The following is a 16,302-nucleotide window of genomic DNA, read 5'->3' as shown; positions in this document are numbered from 1 at the left end:
TCCTCTTATACTTTTCCTGTTGATGTATCAACGACTAAGATTAAGTCCCTAATCGACGGCTAAGATTAAAACAGACTTGATCCTCGTACTTAGAAGTTTCTCACCCATATTCCGACTAATACCCATTAATATTTTTATTTTCTTAAGTTTAAACTTAGGAACCCATTAAAAATATTAATTATTTTAATACCTCCTCATTCGAGTGGAATTTCTCCAAACAATTTCTGGGTTTTGGAGATCTAATGTGTTCTAGCCCCTCCACCAAATTTCGGACCTAGAGCACATCCGATGCTACCCAAAATCAACACTCCCTCTTAGCGAGGAATGTGCTCTAGTAATACTTCTCAAAAAAGTATTATACTAATCCACTGCATCGGTCCTCTATGCTGCTGATGCTTGGTTTGATGCCCTTCATCCACTGCACTGTTGCTTCCTGTACTGCTTCCCATGACTTTGCCACTGCCATTGCTACATCTGTATTACAACTCCCTCTCAAAATGTAGCCTCATACTACCCATAGCACTGCCACTGCTAACTGCTGCATTGCAACTCAATTATTGAGAAGTAAGTAACTAAAACTTCACCCAAAAACTGACATGCTGGTCAGTATGGATGCCTCGCAATGCTGAGGCTACCTCTGCTGTTAATCTGTGCTGACTCTCTGCTGCCACTGTGCTACTGTAAACTACTCTGTGCCTCTCGCATTGCTATAACATCCACTGCACTGTCTCAGACTTTGGCACTCTAGCTCTGCAATTGTCGCTCCATCACACCTCGCTCCAACCGACACTCGTCATTTTTCTACTGTCGTTAAGGGCTCCCATAACTGTATGTGATCCAAGAGTTTGGGCACCTCAAGGATCCTACACCGTCCATGCAGTCCTCTCGACTACAATGTCGCCCCACTTCTTCTCCAGAGGCGCATGAGCACTCATGGCACAATTATCATTGACGGCCATGTCTTCCCAATTGAATGTTGAACTGGTTCTCTTCTCCCTTTTTCGTTGTTGCCCTAACAAAACTCGAATCTCGATTTCTTTGGCGGTAGAAATCCTCTAAGGAACAAGCTCCTCTAGACTCCCTCTAAGTCCTGATTTCCTTCACGGAAATCCTCCAGCCAAATGTCGAATCACTCCTCTCCAATCCTCCTTTGCTGCTGCAACCCGGATCTAGATTTCTTTGGCTAGAAATTTGTCAAGGCAGTGACTCCCACTACCTCAGCTTTGTCTCCACAAACACTGTTCTACACCAACAACAAAAACATCCCACCAACTCCTCAGATCGAATTTGCTTTGCTCCCCCAACCCTGACAACTGAAGAATTTGTGCTCCTCTGGCTCTGCGCAATCATTGTGTGAGTTAGATCAGCTCCTCCTAGCCACTGCGTCACTCCTTCCTGGTCTAGAAATATGACGTGGCTCTGCGTGAGCTTGATCTGCCCCTCTCTGCTTCTGCGCTGGCCTAGACAGCTGATGCAGTTACTGCGTGGGCTCCTCCCAGCTACTGCGTCACCCTCACTTGGCTCAGAATGCTGACCTAGGCACTGCGTGAGCCTCTGTGTCACCTCTTTTGCACTGCGTCACTCTCCCTTGTTGAAGTTTCTAAGTTTACTTAGTTAGAAACCCTCCATGTACTTTATCTGATTTATTCCTACCTACTTGTTATTTTCCTTAACAAGTTATTTACAATGTAAATATTGAAAATAAACACTAGTGCATGCTCAACATATTACAGATCAACAACTAAAAGAAACAGAAACATACACACCATATGGCACCATTATTTTTGGAGTAATGTCCCCGCAAAAACCAAATGCGGGAAAACCGGTGCAGCTATCTGAGGGTTTTCTTATTAAGCAATATCATAGTACAATCTGGGTGCTAAAACTGGCCTACCCAACAGAGAATTCCCTTGGCAGTAATACCTCTCAGTTTCTGACAAATCTTCTAGTTGAAACCCTGGATAATCCTTCCGGCAGCTACTCAACAAAAATCTTCCTCGGAAACCCCAGCGTCAGCCTCTATCTAGACTGCGTCAGCCCTTGGAGGCCCTGTGTCAGCTCTCTGGCCCTCTGCGTCAGCAACACTGGCCTCTCTGAGGCTTTGTGCAGCTCTCGACTGCCTCTGCGTGGCCTTGCGTGAGCCCTTGTTAGCTCTGTGTCACTCTCCTTGGCTACTGTGCTGCTCTCCCGACACTATCTCTGCCTCTTTGTCTCTCTGTACTCAAATGCCCCTCAACTGCATCTCCCGATCACTAATTCTATCTTTCTTAGCAAACCCCACTCTAGAGAATGGAATGACTAATCACTCTGGTGTACTCTCCAAGTGACCCTCAAGCCTCCTCCTATACTTTTCCGTTGACATATCAACGGCCGAGATTAAGTCCCTAATCAACGGCTAAGATTAGATCTAGCTTGATCCATATCTTTTGGACCATTCTAACACAGTTTCATATTAATCCACATTAATATTTTATTATCCCTAAGTTTAGACCTAGGGACTCCATTAAAAATATTAATTATTTTAATATCTCCTGAACTGTTTTGAATTTGCCCAAACCCTTTCTGGGTATTGGAGATCTCATGTGTCCCAACCTCTCCAATAATAGGGTTTTATTATTATTATGCAACAAAAATTATGAGTACAATAAACTGACGACAAACTAGCGTTTCTATCTGAAAGAAACACTGGGAAAAATATCCGAGGGAATTTTACCCTCCTTTCCAAGCATTGTCGGCTCAGTCTAGGGTCAGAAACTGACCCCCGAAATGTTCTTTGTCAACCTTTGCGTTGGCTCTGCGCAGTCCCTTGTACGCTCAGCCCAGAACTTCCTCTAAAATAGATGTCCTTCTTGTCTCTACTGCTGGAAGTCTCTGTCCAGGCCTTCTAAAAATTTTCCTAGCCTTCGGCACTTGAAACAACCTACTCCACAACTAAATCGAACTGCCCTTGTTGAGGTGCTGCATAGCCCCTTACGTAGCCTCCTGGAAAATAATTATGGCCTCCTCTTCTTACTCCTCCAGAACTAGAAACTCCTTTGGAAAATCACTATGCTACCCCTTTGCCACCTGTGATTTGATCACTGGCTCGATCTCACCGCTGAATCATCTGCCACTGGGAAATCGAACTACCTAGATCACTGAGTATATGCAACTGGTGTGTCGTCTCCAAGTGCCCATCGACTTCTTCTTATAATCCTCTGTTGGGACTCCAACAACCAAGATTAAATCTTAATCAAGGGATAGGATCATCTTGAAGTCGATCCATGTGAGTTTCTAGTTGATTTGCACCTTGACTTAATTAATTTTGATTAATTAACCATATTCCCTAAGTTTAGACTAAGGAAATATTTAAAAATGGTTAATAATCTAATTAGGTCATTTCTAGGTGGAATTTCCAGAAACGATTTGTGGGTTTTGGAGATCTTATGTATTCTAGCCTCTCCACCAAATTTCGTGGCTAGAACACATTTGATGCTACATAAAATAACATATTGGTCTTAGTCTAGAGGTCTTGGAATTCGTCAATTAAAGGATCTATAAGGAAGAGAAGATATCTGCGGGTTTTCCTCTCAAGTGGAGAGGTTTTTTCCCTAGTTTGCAACTTATATTCTGTGTTCTTGTTCTTCTTGTTTTTTGTAGTTGTTTGATGATATACAAACATAAAAATGAGTGAAGAAGCTAATAAGTAAAAAAGGTAAAATTACATCACAAGCCGTTATCAAAGAAAGAGAAATCACTCTAATTATTGCCCTATAGATTTCTCAACAAATTTACCCTGCAAAATTTTGACCCTCCTTAGGAGTGGCATAGCTTTAGCGTCTTCGACCTCTATTCTCTATGTCCAATGAAATGCAAAATCCTTGGAATAATGAAGCCTTCCTTCGAATCAGTCCAAAACCCTTGGATTGATTCACTTGCAAGTAGGATCAAACAAGTAGAAGAAACCCTAGTCGCTTGTCTCCACATAGTATATTAGCTCTTCGATGGCAAAGATTATTAGTTTTCTTATATGCAGAAATAAATTAGAATTTTTATAAATCATGCCCAATAACCATAACAAGAAAAAGAACAAAGACAAAAACCATCCCACAATTATAAATAATTACAAGAGTTTGCAATAAATGAGCTCTTTATTTGTGATAGCATTTGTCTCAAATGATCAACAATCATTACAATGGAAGAGAGTCTAGGCCTATATAGAAAAAAAATTAATGGCTAGTTGACTTCTCATTAAAATATTGTTAGTCTTCCACAATCCGGGACTTAACAATTTTTTATTTTCTTAAAATATTACAAAATAGCATGGATTTCCCTAGGGGGGTTGAATTTGTCCACACAACGCAAAATAATTCAGTCTCCATTTAAAATGGTCTTCAATGGTAAAAAAATGAAGTAGCATCATGACTCCCCCCAGTGTCTAGCATTTTTGGTCCATGAGTAAGTTGATTTGTCCACATAAAAGAGTGTAAATTGACCAAAAGAAAACTTTGTCCCTTCAGAAAAAATTAGTTGTAACAGGTAGTTAAAACTTAATAGGTCCATATTCCAACTTCTCAGTCCAATTTGGTTACAATGGCTAGTAGACTTCTCTCCAATAGGTAGATTTGACCCAACAACTATTTTTTGACTTTAAATTGGCATTTAATATTCCCTTAGCAATTCAACTTGGGTCCACAGTGGTATATCTCCAATGCTTTAGCCCTCTTGGAAAAACTGGAACCTAGGTTTTGCTTAGCATGTCCTGACTCCTGATCTGTACGGGCTCTGTCTCTGTTTCCTCATATCTGCTAGGAGACTGCAACATCATCACTTTGACTGCCAAATCATACTTCCACTATGCCTGCTCTCCAACACTCTGGCTGATCTCAAAATTTTGACGCCTGGGTTTTCTTCATCTTGTCGAGCTGATCAATTTTGACATAATGTGTGCATGATTTTGCCCAACTCTCTACCTAAAAATCCCTTGAAAACATTTCTTGTAATATTGACCAAGTTTGATTGGACTGTAACTAGACACCAGATGCTTTGATTGAAAAATTTTCACGTAGCATGGACTCCTCTAGTCATGGTCTATAATTTGAAGCCGGGTTGACTTTTTGAACACTTGGACCATTTTGCTTTGGGAGATGTGACCTTGGGAAACATGAAAGTTGAAAAATAAGACTACTATGCTGTGAGAGGTATAATGAGCAATATTGCACCAAGGCCAAGGTCACCTATAGACTCTATAGACACGAAACCATGTGGAACGACATAGGTGCACCTTGACACAGGCCTGGACTGGTCCATACACTAGTGATCACCCCTACAAAGACAAGGCTCCCATAGAACCATGAATCCTCATGAAAAAGCTCCCAAGGTCCTCCAATCTGGTTAGGAACAAGATCGCCAAGATGAAGCTCTCAAGGGACAAGGCATAGTTCGACCAATCATAGTGAATACAAACTCAAAAGACAAGAGACCAGGTCGAGGATGGTTAATACATGGACTCTCATGGTTTTTTATAAGGCTTTGACTTGTGACTTTTGGTTTACAATTGTGGTGAATGATCTGCTTGAAAAAATCTATGTACCCCCACTGATAGAGGGGTAACACTACCACTGGTCTCCATATCTGGGAGGCACCAAGAGAGAAATTGAGGTTTCCTCCAATAATTTCCATTCCTTCCTGAAGACAAGGATTGTTAAATAAATCTTCTGAGAAATCCAATGTCAAAGGGTAATTAACTTTATGCTAATTTGTTTTTCTATCTATGATTGTTAAAGGGTAGTTACTTTTTATAATGGATGTTATATACAAGCAGCGTGCTTCATAAGATCTGACATGGACATCTTGAGTTGTGAGTAAAAGAATCACATTAGCATATAGAGTAAAGAATATATCTAAAAAAGAAAACTGTCAAATGTTATATAGGGCCTTTGGCCATACAAAAGTCTTTTTTCTGATTGGTGAAGTTTCAACAGCAAAAATTAATTAATTAGTGACAAATATCAATATGATTTCTTGATGCTCAATAATAGAATGTAGAGCATACTGGAACAAACTAATGTGTTAAATGCAAAGTGTTAATTTATTTGTTTCTTGTTTTTTTTTCTGTTTGTATTATAGATAAATATATATTATTTATTTATTTTGTGTAAACTATTTTTTGGGTGTACATTGTTTTGCAACTTTTTCTAAATTAGAGGAGGATTTTTGACATTAGGAATTGTACATTGCACTAGGTTCATGTTCTTAAATAAACACAGGTGCAGTATCGTTAAATTCTGTCCTTATGTTTTCACTTTTGTAGGGAGATTAGCACAGCTCAAGACAAGCTTACAGACCTATTACGAAGAATCTATCAAGATCAACCAAATAATCGAGAAGTTGTACGACTTATTATGTCGACAATTGGTCGTGGGGGTCAAGGCGATGTTGGACAACGCATACGAGATGAAATCCTTGTGATCCAGGTAATGCCTAAGAATATTTTTCTAGTCTTATTAGAGAGAAATTTTCTATCAAAACAATCTGATGTCAATGCTACTGAATTGTGCAGCGAAACAATGACTGTAAAGGGGCGATGATGGAGGAATGGCACCAAAAACTGCATAATAATACCAGTCCGGATGATGTGGTAATCTGCCAGGTGAGTTAGCATTAAACATTATATGTATTGCACGAGTTATAATTTTGTAGTTATTTTGATTGATGCAATAATATTCTCAAGATAAATAGTCTAAGCATTGTATAATTACAGGCTCTTCTTGATTATATCAAAAACAACTTCAAAATTGATATGTATTGGAAGACATTAAACATGAATGGTGTGACAAAAGAGCGGCTTGCTAGTTATGATCGTCCAATTATCTCTGAGCCATCTTTCAGAAGTGATCAAAAGGAAGGCCTTATCCGTGATTTGACAACATATATGAGAACGTTGAAGGTCAGTTTCAAGTTTTTAATACAATAGATCTCTGACCCATTCTCTTATTATGGCACATAATTCTTAATATATTATTAGAATAATATATTTTTGAGACCTCATGCATTAAGGATAACAATAAACATAATATTATCTGTAATTAGTGGTTTAACACATTCGCCTACTTTCATTAAATCTTACCTTGTAATGTTCCAAAATAGGGAAAATAATGATATGCAGGCAAATAACAATTTTTCACCACAAAAATTTCAAAACAATTAGAACACACCCATAACAATCAGAAATATGGAAGCAACTGAGCCATTTTATTATAAAACTGGTGCAAGAGTACAAAATATGGAAGGAATGCACCTGGGCTTGCTTAAAAGGCAAGCAGAGCAAAGCCCAGGTGAAGCAATGACAATTCAGAGCTACAATCAACTGACCAATTGTTGCACTGCGCAGTCCCCATCAATTCTGCAAAATTATTTCTAGGCTCCTCAGGCAAAATCCACAAAAATCTAGAAATAGTTTGGCCTAGTTTTGGCCTTCCAAAATCAACCCCCAAAAGGCCCTACACCCTCCAAACTGCTGAAGCACACTAACTGTCAATACACCAACAAAATCCTCCTCAAACACTTTGGAAAAGTAGTAATAACCTCCACTAAGACTTCCCTTAACTCTCCCGGAAATGAACAACTCCAACGACTAAGTCTCCGCTACCCAGTGTGCCCAATCTCTCCCTTCTGCACTGACCCCAGGAAGTGTGAATTCCCCACTGAAGAAAGCTCCTAGCCCAAAAACTCACCCAAATGGCAGCAAATCACCAGAGCTTCTTTCATAGAATTTCTCCTGACAATAGCTCCCGTGAAGAATGCACAAGATCTCAACTCGGTTTCTCCAATTGCGTCCTCCAGAAATACGCACCACCTAAAGACATTGAATACAAATGCTGGAAACCACACTGAAAATCACCTTTGGAAGAATATGGAAGAACCTCTCTAGGGTGGCACTTGAAGTCCCCCGAAGAAGGGGTTAGTTTTCCACTCAGAAAACTCGTGCTAAACAACAAGTGAGCTGACTAAGCAACTTGAGCAATTGAAAAGAAATTCAATATGCCAAAGATGATGAAATGAGGAGTGTTGCCTTTTATAGATTTCGTGGATCCTTTTTCCCTCCTTCATGGGTCCCTCACTAAGCTTTCGATTTTCCCTCTCATGCAATTCGAACTATTGGCTTAGGGAGTGCGTGTTTCCTTGTGTGAGTGGCCCCCACATGCTACTAACAAAACAAAAATAACTTACCTCTAACTCCTAAGACTTCTAATAAAATCGAATGGGCCCCATCTCCTCCAAAATTGGCCCCGAAAGGTAGAAATTAATCTTGTTCCAAAATAACTTAGGAAGGGACATTACAGTCCTCCCCTCCCAAATGTTGCTTGTCCCCAAACAACTTCAATGCTGGATGGTCAAGTATAAGCTCTATTGAAATTTCTAAGTTTGACACGTCAGAAATCCCTATTGCATTATCTGGTATATTTTTTCCTACTTTTTCTTTTCATTAACAAGTTATTTATAAATATAAATACCGAAATTAAACACAAAAGCAACCTTAACACATATACAAGTCAACCACTGAAATAACTGAGATAAACACACAAGGGACACCGTTATTTTTGGACAATCGTCCCCAGAAAAACCCAATGCAGGAAAAACCGGTGCAACAGATATGAGGGTTTTATTATTATGCAATTTCTGAATACAACTAGGGTGCCAGAAATGGCTCACCCAACAGAGAATTCCCTTGGAAAAAGTACTTCTCCTCGGAGACAGATATTCCCGCTGATTAGTCACCGGATGATCGATCCCATAGCAACTATGGCATCTCCTTAGCTGGACACTGTAAGCTGCTCCAAGCTTCTCCACTGCGCTACGTCACTCTGATAAGGACTGCATCACCCTCTTAGCTCACCAGTGCTCAGTCTGCCCCTCGAAAATCACCTAGCATTGCCTCTTGGCCTTGCGTCAGCTCTGGTAGCCTCTGTGCAGCTACTAATGCCTCTGTGTCAGCCCCTTGGCTCTTTGCGTCAGCGCTCTGGCCCTTTGTGTCACCCATGCTGGCCTCCTTTGCCTCTACGTAATTCCTAGCTGCCTCTGTGTCAGCCTCCCTAGGCTCTTCGTTGTCTCTCTGGCACTATCTCTGTGATATTCCTAATTAGCTATGGCTAATTGGAATATTCGATTTTGTTCGATTTTTTCCTTCTATAGTTATTTGTAAATAGAAGTGAGGAAGGGGGAACATAACTCAGAATAAAAAGTAACTTCCTAGGTAGCACAATGTTGTGACTTAAGGGGGAACCAAGGGGGCCAAACGGGGATGCAAAAATGGGCCCCACGCAGACACATGGAGGGACTGCGCAGGAGGGAAGGAACACATGGCAAGAAGGGGATCACGCAGGAGAAGGTGAGCCTAGGGATTGTGAGAGGCAGAGGCTATAAAATAGAGAGGAACCCCCTCATTTGGTATCATTCAGTTATGTGCATTTCGAGCTAGTCGTTTCGACTTCTGAGCACGCTGGCTGTTTAGCTAGTATGCAGCACTGTTTAGTGCTTCGAGTATCTCCGTTCAGAGATCTCACCCTTAGCCCCGGGGGACTCCGAGTGCCTGCTCGGGCAAGGTATTTCCATCAGTATTTCGACAGTATTTTTATCATCATTTCAGCAGCAGTTTTATCAGCTTTTTGGAGGACTGCGCAGCACTTGGAGAGGGACGCAGTTCTTTTGGTTACAGTGCTAGATTGGGGTTTGCAGGTGGATTTATGTTAGGAGATTGAGCAGGGGTCCAGCTCTTGTGTCATTGGAGGATTTTTGGCAGGGTTTCAGGCAGTGTTTCAGACAGAGTTTAGAGGGGTTTTCTTCAGTGGCAGCGCAGGGCATTGAGAAATTGCACAAAACCCCAAGAGGGTGTTTTCTAGGGGTCGGCCATTCCAGGAAATCTTTCTAGGTTTTTCTAGGTTTCTTGAGTAGAGCCCGAATCCAGAGTTTCAGCTTTTTCCGAGGAGGGGAACAACCCCAAATCATCATCTGTTTTCTAGCAGCAACATCCACACAGAGAGGCCATTCTTGTCATTCTGAAAGTATTTCTTCACTTGCCTTGTGCAAGTCGAGGTGCCATATGTCTGATCACTTTTTGTACTCATTTTATTGCTCAGTATAATAAAATGGCTTAGCATTTCTCGCTGCATTTTTGTGTATCTGCTTATATTTCCGGTTTACATTATTATATATTGTTCCACTGTTCTTTTATCACTTGTGGGTTATTATATAATTTGCACATATTTGGTTGGAGTTTTTGCTGGGGTTTTGAGGAATATTCCGGGTTAGGAATATTACAGTGGTATCAGAGCATAGATCTGGCTCAACCTGTGGAGCTAGCAATCTATGACACCGGGAGAAAACCATACATTTGTTACAGAGGTATGAGGTATAGAGATACTGGACGTAGGTTGGAGAATACCTACGAAGAGGGAGATTGTGTTCCTGTGGCAGACACAGAACAAGAGGAACCTGTGGTAGACGCAGAACAGAGAGAGCCAGTAGTGGACGCAGAGCAGATGGCAGACGAGGACGGGAAGAGATTTGTGGATATGCTCCTCAAATCAGTGCAGGATTTGTCGAGGCAGATTGAGGTGATGGGGCAGAGATTCATGGCAGTAGAGGCCAGACAGCGTGAGAGCCCACGAGTTTTTCAGATTGGTGAGGGATCAGGTGCATCCCATCACTTGCCAGAGCAGCGTGATACTGCGCAGTAGGTGGCCTCACATGCCCCTACACGCTCTACCATGCCCACTTTCTTAGGAGCAGACACGGGGCCGTAGCCCAGCAGGAGGCAGAGCCCGGACATATGGGTGATTATTTTGCAGAGTACCAGGCCTATGGGCAGGAGTTCAGGGAAGCCCTCTCATTCAGAGATTTTGTTCAGCTCCAGCGGGATAGCAGACCCCGCGACCATCACAGAGGGTACCGGCATTACCATGATGGCGACACCCACCGTGCAGCGAGCAAATTCCACTTGCCCACGTTTAATGGCTCATCAAACAGTTCGGCAAAGTCTTGGGTAGAGAAGCTGGACATTTATTTCCACCTTAACCAGATGTCAGAGGCAAAGGCCATCAAGGTGGCAACATTGCATTTGGATGGCGAGGCCCAGGATTGGTGGTTTCATGGGATGGTTACACTGGGGCACTCCACAGTGACGACATATACTGAGTTTACCAGGAGACTGATGGAGCGGTTTGATCGGAGGGATCCGGAGCAGCATTTCGTTGAGCTAACAAGGCTCAAACAGACAGGGAGCCCAAAGACCTACATTGTAGATTTCTTGAGGGTCTCCGTGATGGTGCCAAACCTCTCCAAGGCATGGAGGGTCTATATGTATGTTAAGGGGTTAGCAGAGCCACTTCAAGGTCTAGTCCAATCCACTAGACCAGCTACACTCCAGGATGCTATCAGCAGGACCCGAGACTTACAGGATGTTTTACCCAAGACCCGGACACCTTACCACCGAAGACCTTTTCAGTCTAAGGGGAAGGACGTGAGGGTTCCACCTCCAAAGGGGAATCCAGGGCGAGTACAGATTGAGGACGATGTCAAGAGGGAGTTGAAGAAGAAGCGGTTGTGCTTCACGTCAGGAGCCGTGGGCACGAGGACATAGATGTGCTGCTGGCAAAGCACATTTTATTGAGGTCTTCTCCAATAGCAATGGAGAAGAGGATGACGAGGAGGATGTGGAGGCAGGAGATAGCCACGCCATACAGGGACCTTTGCCACCTCCACCACCAGCAGCAGGGGGTGCATCTTTTGCACCCACCGGAGGGGCCCTTGCAGCGTTGCGAGGAGTTCCCAAGTATCTGACGCTATGCGTACGAGGGACAGTACGTGGCTAGCGCGTATCAATTTTGGTTGACAGTGGGGCAACCCACAACTTCATCCATGCACAGATGGTTGAGCGGAGAGGCATTCAGACAGAGAGCTTCGATGGATTTTCAGTATTGGTCCCAGGAGATCAGACCATGACATGTGCTCGTTATGTTCCGAGCTTTCAGTGACGATGGGCACCCACACATTGATTGACCACTTTTTCGTGGTCGATATTCCAGACACCAACATGATATTGGGTGTTCAATGGCTTATTACTCTAGGGAAGGTCACGACGGATTGGAAGACCCTAGAGATGGAGTGGGATGATGAGAAGACAGGGAGGCATGAGAAGATACAGGGACAACACACATGTCCTCCTCAGACTGTGTCGGCTCATCGGATGGAGGCAGTCTTCCGAAAGGGAGACATAGAGTGGGCAGTGGAGCTGCATGCATCAGAGGTAGGGACTACAGGGCAGACAGTACATCTAGAGATCCAGTCCATCCTTGATCGATATGCCATAGTGTTTGGAGAGATTCCACCAGGATAGCCACCGAATCGGGGGTTTGAGCACACTATCGAGCTTGAACAGGGCATCTAGGCAGTGATCACCACCCCCTATAGGCACCCCAAGGCCTATCGGGACAAGATCGAGCGGGCTATCCAAGAGTTGCTGGCTCTTGGGCACATTCGACCGAGCACGAGTCCTTTTGCTTCTTTTGTGGTGTTGGTGAGAAGAAGGACGGTACATTGAGGATGTGCGTTGACTACAGGGCCTTGAACAAGAAGACCCTGAAGAACAGGTACCCTATACCTAGGATCGATGAGTTGATGGACGAGTTGAGGGGAGCACGATTCTTCTCAAAGATTGATTTGAGATCTGGGTACCATCAGATTCGCATGAGGGAGCAGGATATTCCCAAGACCGCCTTAAGGTGTCACTATGGGCACTTTTAGTTCTTGTAGAAATTTCTGTTTTCCCACCCCAGTTTTCAGTTTCACCTTATTTCTCCCATGTAGTTAAATGCCCTTTCCCATAACCATACATTTAACAAGCTGAAAAAATAAATATTGCTGAAAACACAAATTCTGGAAATTTTGCATAATGCTGGAAATTGCAGAAATAAAAATCAGCAATAATAAATAGCCTTTAAAACACATTTAAACACTGAGATTTTTGGTCAACTTGACCCTGGAAAAACCCCCTACAACTCTTGGGGAAAACCAGTTTGAGAGCTCTTATTTATTTCTGGAAAATGCCTTTTTACAGTGAGAAAATTTTCAGCAAAAAATCAGCAAAACAAATTTTTCCAGCAAGCAAACTTATCTGTTTTTCAGCTAACAGACAATCTGAAAAATGCGCTGTACGAGTTGTACGGACCGTACGGATGTACGGACTGTACAGACAGACCTCGAAATTTGTGCAGAAAATCGCCTCCTCGATATTCATGCCTGAAAATAAGTTTTTCCCTGTTTGCTCACAAAAATATGCCTTTTTTTCTGCTTGTTATTTGAGCTGTACGGATTTGCTGAAGTGCTGCCTTGGTATGTGTGCCAAACTGCTGCCTCTTTCTCCTCCTTGTCCAGAAATCTCCCTTGCTCTCTTGCTTTCCTTCTCCCAATCTGCTCATGAAAGAATGAATGATCTTTTCCTCCCTTAACCCAACCCTAAGTGACTTTTGGGTGATCCCTAAATCCAATGGCTGAAATAGATTTAGATCAATGGCTGAGATTGAATGCTCATTTAAATCTCACTTTCTATTTTTTAATTCACCCCACTTTAATAAAGACCCACTTAGTCATTTATCTCCAAAGTCACTTTTCCTTTCTAATTTTTCATTGACTTTATAAAAGTCACTTTAAAATTAGACTTAGTAACTTTATCACTTAAAGTCACTTTTAAATTAGATTTAACTTTATAAAAAATTATAAAGTTACTTTAGGAGAAAAATTAAATTCTTTTGGACACTTTTTCCTAGGCCAATGATCAAAGCCTAAGGGAACCACCTGTCCTCCGGTACCAAATTTCAACACTCCCTCTTACCGAGGAAGGTGTTCCTCACCACACCCATCTTGTCTCTGAAGTAGACATGCTTGCCCCGTGGTAAGGCTTTGGTAAGAATATTTGCAACCTGCTCATCAGTGGAAATATACTCAAGCTTCACAGCTCCCTTCTGAACATAGTCTCTGATGAAATGATATCTGATCCCGATATGCTTTGACCTGTCATGAAATACTGGATTCTCCGTGAGTTTAATGCAACTCTGATTATCACAGTAAATCACTGAAGGTCTCAACGGCTGACCAAATAAGCCAAACAACATCTTGCGAAGCCAGATGGCCTCACAACTAGCTAGACTGGCTGCCATATACTCTGCTTCTGCTGAACTCAGTGCTACGGACTGCTGCTTCCGGCTGAACCATGACACTACTGCTGAACCCAACCCAAAACAACACCCTGAAGTGCTCTTCCTATCAGAAGCACAACCTGCCCAATCAGAATCAGTGTATCCTGCCAATCTCACTCCATCTCCTTGCCTGTAGTCCAGACCATAATCCACTGTCCCCTGCAAGTACCGCAAAATGTGTTTTGCAGCCACCTAGTGAACCTTCCTAGGCTCACACATAAACTGACTCATCGTGTTGACTGCAAAACAGATATCTGGTCTAGTGTTGACCAAATACATCAAGGAACCAATCAGCTGCCTGTACAATGTGGGATCCACCAACTCGGAATCCGAAGCATGAAGCTTCTTCCAGTTGGTGATCATCGGTGTTGACATGGGTCTACAATCCTCCATGTGGAATCTGCTAAGGATGTCTACAATATACTTCCCCTGCCCCAGGAAGAAATGCCCCTCCTCCTGCCACACCTCCAAACCCAAAAAGTAATGCATCAAGCCGATGTCCTTCATCTCAAACTCCGCCGCAAGATCTCTCTTGCAGTGCTCTATGAGTCTCTCTGCACCTGTAATGACCAAGTCATCCACATACAGCACCAGAATGAGAGGCTCCTCACCAATCACAATAAAGTAAAGGTTCGGATCTGCCTCACTCTTTGTGAAACCCATCCCCTGCAAATATGTATCTATCCTGGAGTACCAAGCTCTGGGAGCTTGCTTTAGGCCATAAAGGGCCTTCTTCAGTCTGCACACATGGGATTCCTTCCCATGCACCTCAAAGCCCTGTGGCTGCTCAATGTACACCTCCTCCTGTATGAAGCCATTGAGAAATGCGGTCTTCACATCCATCTGGTGGATCTTCCAACCCATCTTTGCTACTATCGATATAATGGGGCGTATCGAAGTATATCGAGCCACGGGAGCGAAGGTTTCCTCATAATCAACTCCCTCTACCTGGGAGAACCCTTTAGCAACAAACCTTGCTTTGAATTTCTCAATGCTGCCATCTGCAGCATGCTTTACCTTGTAAAGCCATCTGGAAGTAACCACGGATTTGCCCTCAGGCCTTGGCACCACCTCCCAAACATCATTCTTCATGATAGAAGAATACTCCTCCTGCATGGCCTCTCTCCAGACCTGCTGGCTAGCTGCCTCCTCATAGCTAGAAGGCTCAGAGTCAAGGATGCTGGTAACCATCGCCATATAACTACAAAACCTCTCAGGTGGTCTACTCTCTCTGACCGGCCTCTTCGGCTCAGCAACAGATGTGGCATCTCTCAAGGTTTCCTGAAGCCACTTGGGCTTCCTCTTCCCTGAGCATGCTTCTCCCATAGGAGAATGAAACTCCTCCTCCTCATCACCATCAGTAGCCTGAACTCCTGACTGTCTGTCTGTTGTCCTCTTGCTTGCACCTGAACCTGTAGAAGCTGAGGTACCGTGTGAACTGTCCATCAGTGGACTCCCTAGTGAACTGCTCTGCATGCTGCCCGGAGCACCACCCCTCTGGCTCGGCGAGCCATTGCTCACTGATGGACCTGACATCCTCATAGATGTACCTCCGGATCCTCCTGATCCCTGCCCACTGGATCCCTGCGACTGACTCAAGTGCTGCTGAGGGTCTGGCTGATCCAGATACTCTAACTCCCGTGACCTCCTAAAGGCCCTGTCCTCCTCGAACTTCACATCCCGTCTGACAACAACTCTCCTCTGTGCAGGAATGTAAATCCGAAAGGCCTTTGAGGTCTCACTGTAGCCCACAAAGATACCCTTCTCTGCGGTGGGCTCTGGTTTGGTCCTCTTCTCCTTGGGTATATAGGAGTATGTAATGCATCCAAAGATATGAAGATGACCAATATCAGGCTTCTTCCTAGAGAAAGCCTCCTCCGGAGTCATGTGCCCCAAGGCACGATGCGGACTCCTTTTCTGCAAGTAAACAGCTGTGTTGCAGGCCTCTGCCCACAAGAACAATGGCAACCCCTGATCATGTAACATGGCTTTGGCAGCCCCTATGATGGATCTGTTCTTCCTCTCCACAACCCCGTTCTACTGGGGGTTGTAAGGAACAGTGAACTCC

The 16,302-nt window shown here is 43.3% G+C and overlaps 1 protein-coding gene across 3 annotated transcripts in view; it reads left to right on the top strand.

Annotated features, from left to right (window-relative positions):
- The window catches only part of LOC149224136 (alpha-glucan water dikinase, chloroplastic-like), a 483,030-nt gene that overhangs the window by 212,991 nt on the left and 253,737 nt on the right, over positions 1 to 16,302 (top strand). For 2 of the 3 annotated variants that reach the window (XM_089386017.1, XM_089386016.1), the window contains exons 12-14: positions 6,293 to 6,455; positions 6,542 to 6,631; positions 6,743 to 6,928. In XM_089386017.1, the coding sequence (XP_089242143.1) occupies positions 6,293 to 6,455; positions 6,542 to 6,631; positions 6,743 to 6,928 (439 nt within the window). The remainder of the gene's footprint in view (positions 1 to 6,292; positions 6,456 to 6,541; positions 6,632 to 6,742; positions 6,929 to 16,302) is intronic. The other variant, XM_089386018.1, reaches the window with a different exon arrangement.

Source organism: Pinus tabuliformis, chromosome Q (assembly GCF_031772625.1).
Source record: "Pinus tabuliformis cultivar Carrire ecotype Pingquan chromosome Q, CPIR1, whole genome shotgun sequence".
Classification (NCBI taxonomy): Eukaryota; Viridiplantae; Streptophyta; class Pinopsida; order Pinales; family Pinaceae; genus Pinus; species Pinus tabuliformis.
This window is presented reverse-complemented; position numbering and strand designations above follow the sequence as displayed.